This window comes from Bos mutus, chromosome 7, assembly GCF_027580195.1.
Source record: "Bos mutus isolate GX-2022 chromosome 7, NWIPB_WYAK_1.1, whole genome shotgun sequence".
NCBI classification, from domain to species: Eukaryota; Metazoa; Chordata; class Mammalia; order Artiodactyla; family Bovidae; genus Bos; species Bos mutus.
The window spans coordinates 26480351-26502999 of NC_091623.1; the positions used below are offsets into that span (position 1 = coordinate 26480351).

The 22649-nt window shown below is 37.0% G+C and overlaps 1 protein-coding gene across 1 annotated transcript in view; it reads right to left on the minus strand.

The window, feature by feature from the left end:
- Positions 1 to 22649, minus strand: part of ELL2 (elongation factor for RNA polymerase II 2) — a 73806-nt gene that overhangs the window by 31798 nt on the left and 19359 nt on the right. Inside the window, exon 2 of the mRNA XM_070373161.1 lies at positions 21337 to 21384. Within this exon, the coding sequence (XP_070229262.1) occupies positions 21337 to 21384 (48 nt within the window). The remainder of the gene's footprint in view (positions 1 to 21336; positions 21385 to 22649) is intronic.

The following is a 22649-nucleotide window of genomic DNA, read 5'->3' on the forward strand; positions in this document are numbered from 1 at the left end:
TATGTACTCTAGGCAATTTAATAGACAAGCGAGGAGGGAGAAAGTGTTTTCTAATTCTCTTTCTTCTCCCCCAAATCTTCCCTTTCCATCAAGGGAAGAGTAAGACTCAGAGCTAACCGGCTGCTAGGTGTATGTCCTCCTTAAGGTCTAGGACAGCAGCAGGTGGACAGGGAATGGAGGTATGAACGCTTGAATGACTTCCCTTCCTCAGCCATGACTCACTTAACCTCCACTCACCTTCCCCCTCAACCCTCCCTGCAGATCTGGAGAACCTGCTTGGGGAGATTTTCCACAGCAGTGGTGAACTGATTTCCAGGCCAGGTTCTGGCTTCCGTTTAGGCCTGAGGTCTTCTTTCTTACAGGGTTCAGGTCTGGGACTGCATAAGTACTTTACCCATCAGAGTATGGAAGACTGCTCCTTTTGGGAGATTCTAAACTGCATTTTTAAAAAGTAGAATCATACACCTTTTTTCTATTTTGGAGGAGTGATTAGAGTTTGTACTCAAATTCTATAAATGTTCAGTATTCTTTCACTGAAAACTTTTAATTACTGGAGTCCTTAAGTTCAGACATCTACTAAACACAACATGGCTTTTCCTTTCTTATCATCTTAACTGTGATTCTTCTTAAGTAACATTTATACTTCTTAAGGTGAAAAATTATCTTCCTATACATTTTTTTTTCATTTTTAAGCACATACATACACAGAAAGTCTTTGTGTAAACTTGTAGGGTTTAATAACAGAAATACCTTGCATGAATTAATTGCTGTGTACACCACTCAAAGCATTAAGGTCTGGCCTGATGGTGGGCATAGAAAGCTTTCTTATTCTTTAAAAGAATATCAAATAGAAAAAAAAATGCTATAGTCATTTAAAAAATATGACACTGAACAGAATAGTAAAGAATCAGGTTAAAAAGAAACAAAGTTAAAAAAATACACAACCTGCGCTATGAACCCATTAAAGTGTTTGGAAGCTTGTCCGCCACAGGAGAGCAGTTTTCGTCAAGGGGCAGTTTCACCCCCCCCAGGGGACACTGGGTGTGGCAGGTTGCTCCTGGCATCTCTTGGATGCCAGGGATGTCGCCCAACACGTTACAGTACGTACGCAGGACGGCCCCACAACAACGAATCACGCAGCCTCTAACACGTTAGTAAGGCTGACACTGAGAAGTTATGGATCAGAGACAGAGGCAGGTTAGTCTCCTAGTAAAGAAGAGAATTCTGACTTCATTGACTTTTGATAATTAATGAAGAATTAGAGGGGAAAATGGTATCTTTAAAGAAATCAAAGTACCCATTAAAGAAAAAAAAGGAGGTACGGAGAATGGAGAATGACAGCAGGGCTTCTCAAAGCTCCCTCCTGCCTGCTGCCCCACCCTCTGGCGTGTACGGGAGCAGTGTGCACACAGGAGCAGGGGCAGGTGTCAGGGCAGATCATGTTTCTGAGGGGCATCCTGGGTGCATATCATGGTATTTTTCTCCAGCTGAGGAGCTGGGGTGGAGTTGGAGGTTAAGGAATGATGAGTTGCCACAGAGTTTCCACAAGTGAGTTTCTATATCACTTTTCCTAGGTGGTTTTCAGAGCAGGAGCAATGCAGATGGTATGTGCGTGTTTAGTTGTTCAGTCATGTCCTGCTCTGTGTGACCGCACGAACTGTAGTCCGCCAGGCTCCTCTGTCCATGGGATTCTCCAGGCAATCTGGAGAACCCACTGGAGTGGTTTGCTATGCTCTTCTCAGGCTTTTCTTATAAAATATCTGAGAGCAAGATGTCAACCATGCAATTTTCTTATCTTTAAAATTTCAGAAGTCTACACTGTACAGTCTGTAGATTTAGTATATCTTATTTCCTGAAGGAGATGGTACAAATCAGATATAAATTTTATGTGCATCAATATCTGAATATATTAGGAATGAAATGTATGTACAAAGAGTACTTATTTTTATACTGGTAAATGTACTTATTTTATACTGGTAAATGTACTTATTTATTTAATGATAAGAGTACTTATTTTATACTGGTAAATGTGCCCAACAGTTTGGCTTCTTGGGCAAAGGCTTAATGGAAAGAGCAGGTTGTGTATGGCAACTAGAGCAGGCAGGAGAGCGACAGAGTGGGGCGCGTCAGAACTCAACTATGGGGGCCTCAGAGTGGACCAGAACCCGTGGGACTGCTGAGGGCCACAGCTAAAGTGGGATCGGAGTCCTTGTCTGATCCAGGGCCATTTCAGAGACTAGACTCCAGAGGAACTTGGGGATACTCATTACTTCTCCCTCTAATATACAGGAACCTACTCCATAGCTTATTTAGATAGTGAAGTAGGAGTCAGTCTTTTCTTCCAGAATGATTATGAAGCATTTTCTTATAAACTGGGCTTTGGGTTATGGACTATGACTAGGGGGAGATGAAAATGACTGTTATTGTTGGGCCTAGGATCGGCTTTTGAAGACAGGGCTAATCACCATGGGAAAAGAAATTCCAAGGTCTGATTTAGAAACAATTTTGGAAGAGCATCCCTATGTATGATAGGAACTTCTCAGTTTTAATTATATCGAGCTTTTCCTACAAGTCAGTGGGAATACTTTTAGAACTTTAGGGACCCATGGTCTACTTGAAATTTTTAGCTAATGCCTTAAGAGTGAAATGTTATTTTAAAAGTATCAAAGACCCTGATTCCAAACAGTTTCTTATTCACAATGAATATAAAAATATACTACCGTGATCTGGGTAAGTTGAAAAGTAGATTTTAATTTTCATTCCAAATATGAGAGGCTGAAAATCAAAAGGCTTAGGACCACAATCCACAACCCTCCTCCCAAACGCCAGGCTGTCTTTGATAAAAAGCTATGAAGACAAAGTTTCAGGAAACTTTCAGACATTTATAATTAACATAAACACTGTATACCAAGATGTGTAAGTCAAAGCTTCTAATTACTCTGAGACACAAGTTCAGGCATGTGGCACTGGAATACTGTCTGAAAGGTCATTTCAACATCGAGTCACAGACCTCTGTTTTACAAAAGGATATAAGGGCAGAAGCGCAGTATGTGTACTGCTGCAAGTTTCTCATACGGGCATGCTAGCATCTGCTTAAAAGCCACTGGTACTTTTACTGCAGAGGTTTCTTCACTGGACTGGACTGAGGTACATACTAGATTAAAAATAGAACCAACAAGGTGTTTTTTCCCATGTATTTAACACAAATGCTTTATTCTGTTGTGGGTATTACAAATTATTTAGGTTTACATAAGCTTTTATTTGGCAGCAATTCTATAATTTTTATCAGCCTTTTCTACTAAGGTAACTGAAAATGCTCAGTGAGATGTTCATGACCCAGCAATACCACAGTTTGATTATGACAACTCTTGGTCCTTAAAGCAGACCTGCTGGCAGGGCCTTGGAGATGATTTAGTTGAGTGGCTGCATCCTACAGATTTGGAGCAGAGAGAAGCTAAGTGATTTGCTCAAGGTTACATCTCTATTTAAAATTGTAACCCTTGTACTCCTGACCTCCTGACTGGCCCCATGTTTGTCTAAAGTACTTAGTACCTATACTACTTAATTTTGCTTATTGTCTTTCTCCCCTGGCTAGGCCTTCTAATCCTTAGACGGCCACGGGCTTTTGTCTGGTTTGTTCCAGGTATTGTCAGCATCTTGAATAGTATGTAGCAAAAAGCAGTCCCTCCATATGTATTTGCTAGATAAATAAAAATGGTGAATAAAGCCTCAGCCACAGCGAGAACTGAAGTGTCTGCTTTCTTTCCACCAATATTATAAAGCATGTTGAAATTTCCTTATATGAAAAAGGTTCTATCCTCAAATAAATTTGGGAAATGCCAGCTTAAACAAAATCATTTACTGTAAACTAGGTCCTTTCACTCTGAATAGCAATTTCCCAGTTTTTATGGCCTCAGAACCCACTTCCCTCCATTCCTATAGTATCTTAGGAGGTCAGCTTGTCTCTTAATATTATTGGACTAAAATAGCTATTCTTTTACTATATATAAACTATATATCTTAGTTTGGATACAAAAAATGCTACAAACATTTAAACATTAGAATTCTCTGTTGTTCTCAAATCCTTTCCTGACTCTTAATGATTCTGTAATTGCCTAATAATCTGGAAAATTCAGTTTAGCTAGAGAAATGTATTTGCATGGTATTGGTAAGGTTCCAGAGTTTAGGGGCAGAATAAACCTAGAATCAGAACAGAAAATAGAAACCTCAACCTGAAAGCCACAAAGTCCTATTTTTCAAACTAGAGCGCAGTTTTAACTTTTAGGCCTAACATTATGGGTTTAGGGAAGAAAAAAAGCTTCTCAGATCAGTCCAGATGTAGAAACCAATGCTGGGGTGGGGGTGGGGGAGTAGGGAGGGGATCTTTCACTGGCAGTAGAAAAAGTTTAGGTATTAGAGAAATCAGTAAGAGATGAATGTTCCCACTGACAAGGAATGACAGGGAGGGGAGTGGATCCCACACATATTACAAACATCTGAAACTTCCACATGATAGAGGCTTTACTGAGAGTAGTGCAAAATGCTAAATTTATCTGCACAATCGGAAATGTTGGCAGTTATTTTAAAAAAAACTCAGGCCATATACCAATTAATATGAATAATTCAGGACAAAGTAAGTCCATTTATTTCCTTGCATTCTTCCTCTGTAGCAAGATGTACAGTATTAAAGTAAACGTAGACTAGCCTTTTCTATTCTTCTTCATATAGTTCCTTAAATCCCGTATTAGGACTTAAACAAATCACATTGGAAGGGTACAGTAGTCAGTACTACTGTAGTTTCCTTTGAAACCACATTCTCACCCCTAATATATTCTTTTAAATTTATGGCTGTTTTGGGGGAAAACATCATTGATGACAACATATCAAAAATTAATTTCAATTGGTTACAAGTAAGCAATACCATCTACAAAAGTAAAGTGTTAATTTTTGACAGTCAAATACACCCAAGTTGCTGTATCACTAAAACTGAAAAAAAACTTCCTTGAGTAATTTTTGGCTCTCTTAATAAGGTTTCTCTTTAATATGAAACCAGCCTTCTAAATGTTGGTCTATCCAGTAAGATGACACTGACTGATTTGTTCATTTATTCCACAAATATTAACTGCCAGCCTACTGTGTTAGGCACTACTCTAGGTTTCTGTGACATATTAATGAATAAAACATTACAATGATCCCTGCCATTGGGCACTTATATACAGAAATTCAGAAGAGATAATGATTACTTCAACCAGGAGATGGGGAGAAGTAGAGGGATTCAAGATATAATTTGTAGGTAGAGATGGCAGGATTCCTAGACATACTGTGAGGAATGAAAGAAAATGCCAAGGCATTTTCCCCAGGAAGAATGGAGTTGTTTGGGAGAGTGTGTGTGTGTACACACATATACATATATGTGCATATATATACTCATATGTACATGTATATATTTATGTTTGTATATTTATTCTTGGATATGATGATGAGTACCTTAATGTAAATCTGCTAAGCACATGAAAATACAGTTGACCAATGCTGGTTTCACCAGCTAAAAAGGGGCTTCAAAATGGGTTTTGTTATGACTCATTTTGTAGCTCCATGGCCAAAAATTATTGAGAAGGGCCCAGGTGGTTGGGGGTAGTTGGTTGGTAGCTGGGTATTTCCAGGAAAAGGGGGGAAGGTCAGTTAGTGGCAGGGGTAAGATGCAAATAGCAGATACTAGAGAACCAGGGAAAAGTATACAGACTATGGAGTGTGAGGGAACAGAAAATCTGTATTTAAAAATGACTGCAAAATTGAGCTAAATGCCAGAATAGCTTTTAGAAGAAAAATGACAGAGCCACCAAGAGAATCTGATAAGTTTGTTCAAATTTCATAGCTGGGCTAATCCATATTGCCTCTGTGGTGGCAAAAACTAAAACTTCGTGTTCAGTTTCATAATCCTTATCCTAAAATTGCTTTTCATTTTATTAACCATTCCCTTCTGAAATTTAAATATATTCCACAGCATCAATGCTTCTATAGGAAAGAATTCTCATCCTACTCCTAAATCTGCCCACCCTGTCACATAATCTGTCTCCTAGTTAATAAACTACTAGTCATCTATTTTACTGAGGTTACTGGCATCCTGGGGAGTCAACTTTGGCTCTTCGTTCCCCCCATACCACCACACACCCCTCGGCATCCAGACGCAAGGCCTACTGCCTTTACTCCCCAAATTCTCTCTCAATGTATGTTCTTGTGCCCTTCCTCTGTTTGGGCTCAATATCACCTGCTTGGACATCTTGTGATCTGGCCTCCACTTTTTGTCTTCTCTTGATCCCATCCTCTAATCATTCAGCTGCCAAAATCAGTTTCATAAAATGCCAGTGTGACCATGTCAATCCCAAGCATCATAATTTCTGTATGGTTCCTTCTACTGATCTGTTGTGGAAGTAAGCTCCTGAACTGGAAGGACACTTGCAGCTCCTTCCCAACAGACCTGGGCCTCACTCTCCACCTTGTACTTGACGTACCCATTTCTGTCTTGACCTGTGCTAACTTACCCTTTATCTACCCTCAGTTCAGGAGCCTTTCCTTCCCCAGGGAAACAGGTTCCCTTTTTTGGCCCCACAGCCCCCTGGGCTCGCCTCTCCTGCTGCCCTCACTGTACTGTGTGCTGAGCACTTCTTCATGTCTTCCTTCCTATTAGACCAAGAGTTTTTTGGGGGGGCAAGGACCATGGTCTTACTTTCACACATATTGGAGCATAATAGATACATAATAAATATTTGTTGGATCCATCTGAAGAAACTTAGAACTAGATTAAATGCACTCTGAAGAAGACTTTCGCCCGGAATACTAAAAAATTAGATCTATATCTGAAATAGATCGCTTAAAAGAGTCAGTGGAAAGCCAGAGCAGGCAAAAATAAATAGCAAAATGAAAGGAAGAAACAAACAAACGAACAGCAAACAGCAGGCACTGTGTGGTACAAACGTCAAGATGAAAAAGTTTCTTACCTCCTTGTGCTATGTTTAGTCCCAAGCCTAGGTCAAGTGGTTGCCTGAGTTTGTAGAACTTAAATTTATAATATACATTTTTCTTTTTTAAAAAAATTATCTTCATCTTTATTAAAATATTCACATGATACTCTGGCCTTATGAAATTCCATTTGAAAATATGATCTAGCATCTTTAAGACCACTTTGCATTTTAAAGGACTTAGGGAAACCACACTAAATAATTCTAAACTTAGCAATTCTCCTGGTCAAATAGGAAGCAGAATTTTGTTTTTTTTAAAAATGGCTTGTTTCTCAGAAACAAAGACCAAACCTGATTTCTACAAGGAAAAACAATCTTTGATATGAATGTCAGTTTCCAAATTCATTGCTAATCTTCTCTCCTTGTTCTCCTGAAGTCTTGAAGAAAGCTTTCTGTAATATGCCAGGAGGCACTGCTGGTAAAACGTGGGTGGAACAGAAGTCATGTATGGCAGTCAGCAATGGTTGTGTAAACGTGGGGGGAGACGGGGACTTGGCAGATGTGAACACTCAAGATTAAAACAAGTTGCTAAAAGTGGCCCAGGCTCTAGATTTTGCAAAACACATGGTTTTTCCAGCTCACTCAATGTTGCCGTGAAAACTTATCAGTTCAATAACATAAATGGTATTTAAGTCTAAAAAATATTTCCATAGATTTAAAAAGAAATTCAATTCTTAATTTTCTATTTTTCAACATCAACATATTTAAAACCAAATTAAAGCTACAGAATGCTTTCTTCAAAATAAATCTTGTGGGGAACCCACCATGTACTACAAATAGAGCCACTCTGGTTGAGGAAAGGGTGACTGCTGAGGCAGCCACGTTGGTAACATCACAGAAGCCAGGCAGGCTCTGGGGATCAAGGACACAAATCCAGGCTCTGTGCTAAGGGAAGAGAAACAGCAGCAAGATGTGCAATAGTCAGGGGATATTTTATTAATTACACTTTAGTCACATCTTAAATGACAGTTACAAAAGACTGTATACAAGTATGATCTCTTATGTGCCATTTCTTGATGGGAATTAGAGGCAAATATTTGAAGGTACCAAAGGTAGAAATAGTGTCCTTCTGCCTTATTCACTTTCCTTTTTAAAATGCTTTCTTTACTACTGGGTCTCTTTGCATTTCCAGTTCTAAGGTGGATAAAATTCAATGGTTTGAGAAGAGGCAACCTGAGCACTTCTCCTTTACACACAGATGACAAGGAAACAGGGCAAGCAGACCACATCTAGTATGTTAGATTACATATGCTAGAATCTGGAGCAACCATGCCCAGTTTCCAATGTGGCTCTGGAATCTACCATCTGCGTTACCTTGGGCAAGCAACTTAACCTCACTAATTCTGTTTCCCTTTGGGTAATGATACTATTCACCTCGTAAGATTGCTGGAGTTTAAAGAGATAGCTCATCTAAAGGGCTTGGTACAATGTCCAACACACAGCATATGCCCCAGAGTGTTTGCTCTGATGACGTAAAGACAGTAATGGAGAGCTCCCACTCTGATTTTGGCCTGTTAGATTCATGTGCACACACATCTCCCTCAGCAACAGTGATGTGTTTGATTTTTAAAGTAATTATAAAATGGTAATGGACTGATAACAGGCACCCTGTGGATAATCAAAAGTTGATAATACTTATTCTGAATTCTTGGTATTTGCAAAAGTAAGGGGCTAGAAACCTTCAAGGTCAAAATTTAAGTGCTAGCTTAAATAAAAGCCAAAGAAGCTATCTGGGAAAACAAACAACCCAAAAGACTATCAATATTTCTAGTTGTTCCAAACTCAACATACACAGAGATAAGGTACAAGAATGAATCAGCCACAACAGGTGTCCATGAAAGGCTGAAAAATTACAAACACCTGCAATTACTCTAGAAGGGTATTATTTTAGAACGGTAGCAAACACTGCTTCCCAAGTGCCCTATCCATTAAAAAATAAAATAAAATGCTGCCTTCAGCACCCCAGATACTAGCTACAGTGCACTGAAAAAACAAAACAGAATTAAAAGTTCTCATGAGAATCACAACTTCATGATTGTAAAGCATTCAGTCTTCATAAATGCAACCAGTATTTTAAAGTTTGTGGGTTTTTTTTTTTGGTGTATCAAAACTATATAGGTAGTCTTGAAAAATGAATAAAATTTATTTTAATTTTTAAAGGTCTCTTGCTAAACATCTACCTTGAAAATATATTCCTAAGGTAGAGTCCATTTCATAAAATTTATTTCTATTGTTTTCATAAATCAAACTCACTTGCTAAAATTTCCTTCAAGCCTTCAAGAAATAAAACTCTTTCTGATTTTACATGTATAAAGCTGCTGATATGCACAGTGCACCAAGAACTAAATTAGAGACTGCAATTCTGATTTCTAAGAGACTTGGCAGGTCATGTAAATAAGAGGGCCTGTCAAGGCTCTTAGATCAATTGATTTATTATTATAAGAAACACAGGACTAAAATGATTCATTTCTAAGGATGGTATGCCTGGGCCATTGGTAAAGCCATCAAAACTATCCCTTCAAATAGAGAAAGATATGTTGGCAAAGAAAGAGCTAAGATATTTTACATATGGACAACTAAGGTAATTACTGTATTTTAGTAATTCATATCATAAAACTGTTGATTATATTCTAGATAGTTATTTGATTCTGCTAGGAGGCAGACAACACAGGTCCCTCTAGAATAAAGAAATTATATGAGGTAGTAAAACATTTTATCCTCTTGACAATAATTCCTTGCATTGCCCCTTAAAAAAGATAACCATATCAGTAGGCTTCAGGAGACATTTGGCTTCTTATGACTCAATTGCCTTATACATTTTTTGGAAAAAAAAAATATATATATATATATATATTTTTTACAGAATCTGAAATTGTAAAGTTTAAGACTTTATCCAAAATTAATCATGGATTCACAATTATCTTTTTTATTTTTCAAATTCTCAAAGGAAGGAACAGAACACTATCTTCCTGAAAAAGTAAAACAAAACACCAAGCATCTCTGGTAGGAACTTTTCTTTACAGCCAAATACAAAACATTTAAACAGCTGTGGAAATATGTCAGCATCATCCTATTGTTTGGTGGAAATGGAACGCCTCAAGTTCTGTTCCTCCTTCCAAATCTGTGAAAACTGATTTTAATGAATTACCAATACAAACAGATTAAGAGAAAACTAAAAAAGCATTCTGGTTATTATTATTAAGGAAGAATTTCTTAGTGTTGATTAGTAGAGTACTACTACATTCATAAATATGGCTATACCTTATATTCTCACTCTTAACTTACTGAGTGATTATTAGACACTGTAAACTTTTTAAGTTCTATAAAAGATTGCCCTTTTCCTATGGCTGCTTAATTAAGTACTAACCTTTCAATACTGTGGGCCCAATTTAGTTATCTTTAATAGGTTCTCTATTGCATTCTGAGTTTTAGTGCCAGAAGTTCCCTAAAAATCTTATCTTTTGAAATTCAGCTGACTACTGCTTTTCATCCCCATAATCTATTCTTTCTAGACTGGAGCCACTGCCAGGACTCTTCACAACACCACTGTTCCAAAATGCTTGCTGTTAATTCAGTAAGGAGAGTGGCCTCTGTCCCATGTTCTTGATAACACCAGCCACTCCGCCTTTACCTTCGTTTCCCTGGGGAGAAAGATCACAGAAGGGAGAAAACTTTCTCAACTGATAGATGACAAAGCAACTCATTAAGTAGTTGACTAGAAAGATATTCAGCTGGTGTCTAGGTACAGATAACTTCGAAACATGCTTTCTCTTTTCCTTGTCAACTTTTTTTTTAAACCTTGACTATTCAGGCTTTCTCCTAGATTCCTGACACATTTAAGGTCAGCATCTCTAAATATTTATTTTATGCTTATATAAAAATTAGGAAACATAGATAAACACATCTATCTCATTAGAAAAGCAATTAGTAAAGCAATGACATTTTGGTGTACAGCATTTCAAATTTTTTGTAGGTTTCTATTTGCATTTGTGTACTTATTTTTAAACCTTCCCAGGTGGCTGAGCAGTAAAGAATCTGCCTGCCAATGCAGGAGAGGCAGGAGATGCGGGTTCGATCCCTGGGTCAGGAAGATCCCCTGGAGAAGGGAATGGCAACCCACTCCAGTATTCTTGCCTGGAGAATCCCATGGACAGAGGAGCCTGGTGGGCTATAGTCCAGGGGGGTTACAAAGAGTTGGATACAACTGAGCACACACATAGCACATTTATTTTTAAAATTAGTATCATGATATATATGACATCTTATTATTAATTAGGAAGAAGAAACGACAACTTCAAAAGCTTCTAACCTACATCTATGGACAGACAGTCTTGCCATTTATCAGTTATATATTCTCTTATTATACCCATCAGGAAAGTATTACAGCTCTTTAGATAGAATAACATGACTACATTTAACCTTTAACCTTTGCTACTTTATAATTTTTTCTTGCTACCGTTAACAAGAGCATTTTTATACTGAAATTCCTAATTGTTACTGCTTAGAGAGGCTAGTGATTTTCAAAAATTGTATTTATCACTTAGTAGGCATTTTCCATTTGCCAAAACTTTGCTAAGTGTGAAGATTATAAGACTTTGACCTATGTGTTTTGACTTTAGTTTGGAGACATGACTAAAGAAATGGTTTAACAAACAATAAGAATTTCAAAATCACTAGCTATCATACAAGAGCTTTCTTTGCTCCTATCTAAAACCAATCTCTCCTCTAGCAACTAGACACTATCTCTCCAACTACTTACGGGCATTGCTCCAGCAAGTCTTCCTCTTTTGTGTATCAACTTTTGCTTTCTATTGGGTGAGGGCCATCAGTTTACAAATGTTTCGCTATTTCTCCCATTTTAAAAGAAACTTCTCTTCATTCCACTCTACTATGTTTAAGCCAGTGGCTTTTAAAGTTATTTCGGAACTGACCGTGTTACTAAAGGAAATCCTGTATGAGTTTTTATAGTTATTTACTTGGTTTATCTGCAGATGCAAATTTGTTTCCTCTTATCTATTATCCATAGGTTTTAATTAAAAATGGTTAATTTTCTTTCTCATTATATTAATGAGCATTCTCCAAAATATATTAAATTTTAGAGATGAGAGTGGCCATGTGTATTTTATTGTTGTTCAGTAACTGGCTATTAGCTTGATAGTTTTCATCATGTTAAGAAAGACTTCTTCTATTCCCACTTAAAGTTTTAATCTATATTTAATATTGAATTCTTATCAAATGCCACCTTGGCATCTACTGAAACATGTTCTGGTTTTTCTCTTTTAATCCATGCAGATGACAGATTATAAATATACAAAGATATGTATTTACATTACTATATTTAAAGTTAATGATAATGAGAACTTTATGTAACATTTGCTTGATAGTTATGAAGCCTGACAACACAGTAAACTCTGTGGATTCCCTGCCCAACATAAGAGAACATTAGCAATAACATATCTACCCATGTGCTCACCTCCTATCCCTTCTGCCTGCCTTTCTATAACAGAGGTAACAACTATTCTAACTTTTGTGATTACCATTCCTTTATTGCTTTTAATAATTTAATCACATGTGTACCTACACAATACAGTTTGATTTTGCCTGTTATTAAACTTTATACAAATGGTGTCATACCATATGTAGACTTCTGCCCACTTAAGAGTTTTCACTGCCATACTGCACAGAGCTCTAAGTCACTGCTTTTTACTTGTGTACTCTTTGATAATCAATATGCCATGGTTTATCTCTATTAGCCTGTCATTGTTCTTAACGAGTGCGAACAAAATTTGGCAAAAGGAGCTTCAAATTTCATAAATATTAAGAATTAAAAGTATCAACACTCGTGTGTTCATAACTAAACCAGTTTGCCTAACAATTGAAAAAAAGTAACTTTTAATAGACCTTAACAGAATTCCACCTATTAATACATCTTTTTTTCTTCTCACTACTGGACTGTCAAGTATACTTAAGCCCTATAAAATGTCTTTTCGAACTGTTTCTTGAAAAACCCGTTTCTTCCAAATCCCCCCATTACCAATGTCTCCTGGACAGATCCATCTTGACAGAACGAGGTACAGAGTTATTATCTGAACACCTCATGGACAGCATGTCCTGAACCAAACACTCCATGACTCCTGCCTCAGTGTGTTCTTTCATCTATTTTAGATCTTGAATAATAGCCTCACCATTCAAAGAAATGCTCATCATAAATATGACGCCATCCTTGACGCCTCCCTTTCCTTCCTTGCCATATATAAGCAATATAAGTTAAGACAGCTACTGGATAAACAAACTAAAATGCATATCTGGTCACATGACTCCCTGGCTAAAATTTCTAAAATTAAAAAAAAAAGGAAATGATAATTTCGTGTATTGTTTTTTAAACTATAGATTGTGACCCATTGGAAAGTTATGACATAATTTTAGTAAGCTGCGACCAGGATTCTTTTAAATTGAAATAGAATGGAACATGTCAGAATATGCAGAGGGCATGTAGCTAAGACGGTAAAGTGTCTGCCTACAATGCGGGAGACCAGGGTTCGATCCCTGGGTCAGGAAGATCCCCTGGAGAAGGAAATGGCAACCCACTCCAGTACTCTTGCCTGGAAAATCCTATGGACGGAGAATTCTGGTAGGCTACAGTCCACTGGGTCGCAAACAGTCGGACACGACTGAGTGACATCACGATAATTTCTTGTACTGTTTTTTAAACTATAGACTGTGACCCATTGGCAAGTTATGACATAATTTTAGTAAGCTGCGACCAGGATTCTTTTAAACTGAAATAGAATAGAACATGTCAGAATATATTGGTAAAGGATAAATAACGTGCTGTGAAACTTTTTGTAGCTGTTTGAATGTGTACACCTGTATCTGTAAAGGGTCACAAAGCAAAATGTTTTTCCTTACTGTGACTGGTTACTAAATGTGCTGGAAGCATCTACTATAGTAGTTTTCTATTGGGGAGACTGGTGGTCCCCTTCAGAAAATGATGAAAGTTATGAACCTTGTCCAAAAAAGAGAATGTATGCATACCTGCGTTTGTGCATATTCTTTTCATGTTCTTAATCACAGTGAACCTAGCTATTATAAGGAAATCTAGGGGGAAAATTTTTAAAAGCCAAATTTCCAGACCTCCTCATTGACCCTTAGAGAGATTTTATAGATAAGAAGCACTGATCTCCAAGGTGAAATTCAAGTTCCTTAAGATGGTGGGAATATTTGCCACACGTCCCTACCTCTCTGAGCCCTCCCTGACTCTCCCTCTTCCTGGTTGGGGAGATACTCAACAAATGTTTCTCTGAATGTGAGAATAAAATGCTCACTGAACATTTATTATAGGCCGGCAAGGCAAGTGCAGTGATGAAAACAGGCTCTGGAATTAGATGCTTAGACTGTGTGCAGGTTCATTCACTCACTAATGGTGTGAGCTTTACCAAGTGGTTTAAATTTAAAGCCAGAGTTAACACACCTGCAGGATACGAGTATGTGCTTCACGGCATCCTAGCGAGGACTAAATGAAAATAACATGTGTAAATGTGCTTAGAATAGGGGTCTTAGCACATAATAAATATTCAATAAATTTTAGTTATAAAAATACTGAAAAAAAAAAAACTGGAGTCCATAAACAAAATAATGGATGACTATGCACTTATGCTAAATATACTACAAATTATAAGACTAGTTAAGAGAGATTTTGAAAATTCCTAGCCTGGTAAGGGCAAATTCATTAGCCTCAAAGCATTTATATGTGCTTTTTAAGTCTTTAAGTCAGTAAAATTCTTTTCTTCTAAACTTGTTTTCAAAGAAAATTACTTTTATAAGTTAAAAATTTTAGCCTAAAAATAAGTTTGAGAACATTTTAATTTCATACTCTTGTTCCTTCCAGTTTAAATCACAATTCAAGAATGGTTATAAATATTTACCTTCCCTATAAATTCTTCAGATTATCTAACATATGGAGCTAATAAGCAAACTTGTCAAGGGTAAGGTCAGGAAAGAAAACTTTGGAAAAGATTCTAGTTAGATAAAATCTTACTGCAGAATACACCAACTCTCTAAATATTTCTACTGTACTGCTACCGTTAATTGAATCTAAGATGCCAGCCCAGCTGTATGGCTGTCCATGATTTTATGTACCACTGCATAGTATAAAATGCTGACAAACTATGACACACCACTAAGATGCTGCTGCTAATGAGATACGTTTCTATCCAAAGATGTTAAAGGTTAAGAAATGTCTTGCAATCAGTGATATATAGTAATTTTGTTGCTGTGTTAAATATTGTTTGAAATAAGATCTAAGGCTTCCACATATTCTGCTAAACTGTTTTTCCTGCTTTAAATTTTGGCTTTTCTTTTTAATAGATCATGTTCTTATAAGGATAAGGCCTTGCACATAGTAAGAGGTCAAAAGAGATTTAAATACTGCTTGTGGTTCAAATTTAGGGATGGATTAGCTATAAGAACCGTAGATATTATAGGATGGTTAAAGATGATTACTTTTCAAGCTTAAATAAGTGAGTGCTGTTAAAGTGACTATGTCTGTAACACAGGCAACTGAGCTTCACAAGTTTCAGTTTTTGGTGGGAAATGAAACAAAAAGGCAAAGCCATCAGTGGCAGGTTTTATTGACAAACAGGTGGTGTCAGGAACAAGAGCTGGCATTTCAAGGTCCACACCCTGTCTACCGTGGTGCCTGGTACACAGCAAATAGTCACAAAAGCTTGCTGAATGAAGATTGGAAGCTTAACTAACTGCTAAGAATGCCATTTATGGTATTGGTTGCAAGTTCAGATTTCAATCATAGTTCCAATAGCTGCTTTCTAAAGTGACTTCAATTTGATGAAGGACAGAGCTGGATGACTTAGTCTTCAGCTCCTTTGTGATCTCTGATATATACCAAAGTGAAATATTTCTTTCAAATTGGGTAATTTATTATTGTATTAACACCTTAGTAAATTAACATATGGTTGCAGTGCGTGTGCTCAGTCATGTCTGACTCTGCAACCCCAGGCTCCTCTGTCCATGGAATTTTTCAGGCAAGAATACTGGAGTGGGTTGCCATTTCCTACTCCAGTGGATCTTCCAGATCCAGAGATAGAACTCGCATCTCCTGCCTCTCCTGCATTAGGATTCTTTACCACTGAGCCACCCGGGGAAGCCCAATGTGTGGTTAATGAGGTAAAATTCAATACAGACATCAAAATGTTAACCACTGTAATATTAAAAAAAAAAAATTAAACCAGAACTGCCATTACAAAAGAATTTAATTTTAATGTTAAAATTAAATCTTTGTAGTATTAATTACATTCAGAGCTGAATGTGTAAGGGTAAGCTGTTAGTCAGCAACCTTTGAGCAGACTGACTAAATACAACTGTTGGCAAAACCAGTTGACTAGCCAAACCAAAAACAGCAAGGGAAAGCAGACTGCAGGCGTATCATCGAAGAGGGAATGGCAGTGCTGGGGATTTATTTTTATCTTTGCTGCTGTTTCAAGCAGATAGTTATCTTTGCTTCCCGGGTATCAAGTAGATTAGAGAAGGGTAGTCTGTGGGAAGTATTTGCAGGTGGGTTGAAACTGCCTACTAATTTCAAATACTGTATAATTTAGTTTTTCAAAACCAATCTTCTCTCCAGCCCCCCAAAAGGAAAACAAGTAATTAACAAAATATTTCTGAATGCTTTGCTAAGTTTGGAAGGAAAAAAAAAAAATCCAATTCTGTTCTTTAGAGTTAATGGCTCTACTGCAAAAATTCTAACACCATTCAAGCCTTCAAAGTTAGCAGTTCAATGCTGATTTCATCCACAGAAGGTCACTGTGCCTTTTTGGAAAGCATACATTTAAAACCTGTTTGGCTGGCTCTTAATTGCTCCTTCTTGGTAAAGTGTGTGTGACTCAGTATTTTATAGGAAACATGACATGGTGGTACGTACAGAGAATATTTTTTTAATTTTCAGTCATCTTAAGGTTAATTTCTGAATTACACATGCAGCTTCTACTTTCTAAAGCCTCTGGGATTGCTGAGTCTGAAGCAAGCAATTAAATTAGAATTTTGGAACAACATTCTCATAACAAATACTGAGTTAATACTGAAGTCTGGAATCCTATTTACTGTGACAAAGTTAACATTTTTCTCACCGCCCTGGGACAATCATTCCCTGCACAGGAGTCCCTGGTGCCACAGGCAGGCAAGTCCACTCTGCAAGGCTGCCTCAGGCCAGCAGACGTGGCCATTATTTGCTGTGGAAAACCTTACCATCTCAGATTCTATCTGAATTATAAACATACCTTTTTGTGTATGAGGGTGTACACAGATTTTAATAGACCTTCTGGAATGTTATAAACCTATTTCCAGGATACAGTATTTTGTTTTTTCTGAAACCTTTGCTTTAAGATGCTGATTCATACCAATCAGAAATACATAAGCATTGTTCCTGAGAGTCCCTTGTTTCTACAGAGGAAGGTCTGGATTAAGTCCTACATTATTAATTCTTTCCTGAGTATTAGTCTGTATGTGTTTATCACAAGTTCCCTGAGGGCAAAGCCTATGTCTTACCCATCCCTGTATCTCTGCACACTAAGCACTTAAGCAAAGCACTTGGCATCACTAAGGACTAAAAGAATGTGTGTGCAATAAGTAAGAGACAAATGGAACAATAAAGTTATTAGTGCACCCACTGATTAGGCACCTGTTTATAGTTTATTGAAGAATTATGTTAGTAGATAATTGCATCAGCAACAACTGCCATTACTTGAAAATACTGAGTTAACTTGCTTCCAGCACCTCTCCTTTGAGAGCTGTCCAGTGTAGGGAGAATTCTCCCTGGCAGTGTAAAGACCTAGGCAGTACAGCTGTCTCCTTCAGCTGTGGGTCTTTAGATAAGAAATTTTCAACAAACATAAAAATACACAGTAATTAGTTTTTAAAACTTTACTGGAACACACATTTTTGGAAAATTTTCATCTACCACGTTTTCTAGTTAAAATATGATACAGAACTAACCTGATTTAGATAAAGCTTGCTCAACAATAAGGATGCAGCTTTTGGAAACTGTGTTCGTTATGCCAATACACCCCTGTGAATGTGGCAACTTGAATACTTCAGGACTGTAGTGAATCTTACCAGCTTCTTTTTCTATCAATTAGAAAAGCTACCTTTTCTATCTTTTCTACAAAAATGCATAATTCTATGCATTTACTAGGCAATAGTAAACCTTTAGTTATGAGTATCCTAGGTATAGATTAGAACCACGAGGATAATCGGTTGAGCCATACTCTTAAAAATCAACAAGGTATTTCAGGCTGATTTATTCAGCTCCTGATATTCATGAGTTTTAAAAACATAGTCAACTGCTCCTAACAGTTATTTCGTCTCTTCAGAATTCATAAAATGCCTTCAACGACCATTCAATTTCCTGAGTACTCTCTTCCACAGAGGGTAAAGGGTGAGATGAAGTGTGAAAGACACAATTTACATTTTTTATGCTGCCCAACTGTGATGATAAAAATCCAGGTAATCAATGATTCTCAGAATTTTCCTCTTTAAGACCATACTTTGTTTAATGGTCCAGTCTGCATTTTCTTTTGCTTTTAGAAGAAAACTTTAAGAGAACATGTTCAGGCACAAAAGTAAATGTGCTTAAAAGCTAACCTGCCAAGACCCAAATTCTGACTTTCTAACAGAAGGGGGAAAATCCTATAATTAGTAACAAGAAACAGTATAACCATGCAGTGCTTAGTATCAGGGAAAGAAGAAGTAATCTTGACACTAAATGTTCACTTTTAAAATGATGCACTGACATTTCATTTCTATTTCAAATATATCTACACAGGACACTGTCATGATAGTTAATTTACATTTTCAATCACATTTGATGTAAAGACTATACATTTGTTAGATTTGCCACATTCTTTCTAGGAAAACTTTCAAAGCACCTGGAACCCTATATTAGAAGACAACTAAAATTTCTCATTAAGAAAAACCCTTTTATGGGCAATCTAAGTTAAAACCTTCCAATTTTGAGTCCTAAACATTTTCCACATAGGAAAACTCTCTAAGGATACTTCTTTAGAGAGTTTTTAAAGCAATCAGCACCGGCAATGTTAAATTACCATGGCTCTCAAGAAAAACAGAGGAACACTGTACAGAAGACCCTCACATTTGTGGCTCTGTGTCCTCCTGTGGGCTGTGCCAACCCACTCCCTCCCCTGCAATGACTCTTTGTTTTTACCAAGTCCCAAAGGGACGGGGAGGGCTCTGCAAAGAGAAGGGGGGAGGGCAGGCTGGAATGCAGCTGCAGGCTCTGAAACAATGCTGAGTCCATATATTTTGTTCCCAGTTAGAATAATAAAAAGGGGACTGCGGTGGGGGGTGGGGGACGGAGAAGACAGAGCCCAGAATGCGCAAGGTAGGACCCAGTGTCCTCCAGCTCTGAGTACCTTCTCCCTTCCCCCACACTCCCAGCCTTCCAACTCCAACAACCATTCATTTGGTTAAAAGCTTATCTGTTAAAATTCAAATGCCCATTAAGATTTAAACCCATCAGTTATTTATATCTAAATTACTTTTATCAGTGAACTCTACTCAGACAATAGAGTAGGAAGAGAGAATGGAGCTGGCAGAGATAAACTGAGGAAGCCTGGAAAACTAGGAAAGTTTGGGGGAGGTGGGTAGCAGATTTCAGAAAAGGAGGGCTGAAGTTTCAAATAGAAACTGCCTGCTCAGTAATGGTGCCTAGGGCCTGGGGTTAACAGGTATGCCATACAAGCCATATTTCTTCTGAGACTGCTAAAACCTACATTTCTGAATCAAGAGCTTGGAAGCCTGCACATATTGGTTCCTTGTTATTCAGTCTAACCTAGTCCCTCCTAAGAAAATATCCTTCACTTGCATTTCCCTGGCCTCCACTTCCCAACTGGAAGAATTATGGGAAGAGGGAAGAAGCAGACATCAAACAAGTTGTCAGCTGCTAGGGAGGGAAAAGGAGTTCAAACCCTTCTCTCCTCCCCTGAGTATTGTCCTCTCTTCCCAGATAACCCTTCACTGAAATGGGCAGCCTGGCTGAGCTCAGGAATTCCTGCCTCTGGAACATCCCTTCAGATGTTACTGATGCCACTGAAATTTGTAAAAAAGTTCAAGAAGCCTTAAGTGAACAACCAAAACTAGTATCTCAAGATAGAATCAGCATGCAGTAAAGACCATCTAAAAAGCCATAAAACAAAATTCAGAAGAACAATTGTTCCCATTAGGATCCCATTCATGAACACTCAGTTTCTGGGGGAGAAAAAAAGAGGACTTCATTATAAAGCTATCATGGAGAAGCAAACCTCTGACATCCACACACAAACATCTCCTTCATCTTAGCATTTCACAAGATTTAGAAGTACTCTTAGTTGGTGCTGAATGATACAATTAATCTCTTGGCTCCTGAAATGTTTTCAAGTTATGAAGTTTAAAAAGATTGTATTTATTCACATTGAATTTTTGCATTTTGTGACATAAAAATTCTCAAGCATATAGATTTATAATAAGCAGGAACAGGATCTTTCCCCCTCAGGTTGCCTTTTCACTACAGCTCTAAAGTCCATTTACAGATAGTCCAAATCTCCAAAATAGATAGTATTAGAGACAAATTTAGAAATGCATATTAATTTAAGTGATGGAATGATTGAGTCTACCATTTTATTAATATTAAACAGTAATAATAATAATTATGAAATAATACTGACACTACTCCTGTGAAGTTTATCATCTACTACAAATACAAAATTCATCAGTCCATTTTATTAGGGGTTATCACTTATTATACTTTTAAGTGCAGCAATAAAACAGACAATACTTTGTTTATTCCCTGTACTGGAAAAACTCAATTTTCTATATATACATTTTATTTCTTAGTATGTACAATCAAAGAAAGAAAGGCCATAGACAACAAAAGTTTGTTCATATTAACAACAATCACATAGTCATAACTTGCCTAAAATTAATGATTCTTTTCAGTTGCTTAATTGTGGTAAATAAAATACAATCTCTTAACACTATGACGTATGTTACACTTCAAAAAAAAAGTTAAAAGATCAAGTAGCTATGACTTGGAAATAACTACTCTCAATATCTGTATCTGAATTACTTTTTAAATAAATCAAGAAGATAACTCAAGTCTTAAAAGTACCATAAATTTACATTTAGTCACAAAGTTCACAAAATATGATTGACGTTATTAATATATTAAGAGGCACAGGTGAAAACAAATTTTAAGAGTTAAATGTAATACTGTGTAAGATTAGATTTTTTGCTAAATAAGAATACTCACCCCTTGGAGCCCTTGGAATTGAATTGAAGGTCGAAAAGGAATTAAATTCTATTAAAAGAAACATAAGAAACAAACAGATCAAACTTGGTTACTGGACACAGAACTAAACGTTTAACCTTTAAATCTATGCATTTGATCAGTGCTATAGTCTGTGAAAACCTTTCCATTACATACCTAGGTTTATATGTCATTATATTAAGCTGCCTTGATAAATGACACTGCACTATTATTGACAGTACAACCGAGGTATCTTTTGGCAGTGTAGCTAATCAGGTTTTTGAAAATGACTAACATGATTTGGAAAAAAATGATTAGTGTACTAATTCAATTTTACATGAAAAAATATTCTTGCTTAGTTTCTTGATATATTTTTCAAAGAGGTGGAGGAAAGCTAGAGATAATTAAAGGAATCTTGCAAAACCTTAACAGGATGCTAGTATAAAATTAAAATGTTTGAGGATGAACTGTGGTTTCCATTTTCTCACATTTTTAAAAATTAAATTTATTTAAAATTGAAGGATAATTGCTTTACAGTATTTTGTTGGTTTTTGCCAGACATCAACATGAATCAGCCATAGGAATACCTATGTCCCCTCCCTCTTGAACCTCCCTCCCACCTTCCTCCCCACCCCACCCCTCTAGGTTGTTACAGAGCTCTGGTTTGAGTTGTGAGTCATACAGCAAACTCCCATTGTCCATCTATTTTCCACATGGTAACATAGGTTTCCAGGTTACTCTGTCTGTATATCCCACCCTCTCCTTCCTTCATTTTCTCACATTTTACCAAAGATGAGTTTTTAGTTGAGGGTCAAACAAGTAACCAGTTCTATCACAAGCTTTTCATCAGAAGAATATAATTTCTAGAACAATGTTTTATTATGACTTTGTCCTCTTCCTAACTTTTAATATTTTCTCATAGAGCTATGTATTTAAAAGAAAAGCTGTAACTGTAAATATCTACCATAGTCTCAGGCATAATTTCCTGTACCCAAAATCACCAGTATGGGACTGGTTCACTACTATGGGAATGCTCTGCCAAACTGGTAACAGAAATTCACGGGGAAATCAGATTTGGATAACATTTTAATAGTAACACATCAGCTAGTCTTCATACCCTCATATCCAAATTCAATGGACAAAAACAGAAGCAGGGGTTTCTGTCTCAACTCTACCTTAAAGAAAAATACAGAAGCACCCATGTGCCCCTCCCTAGCCCCTCACATTAACTACTACTATCAGTTACTTCCCAAAACTCTGCAGATTTAAAAGTTTACTAATCAGTATCACAATAAACTAGAGAGAAATAAGGAAAG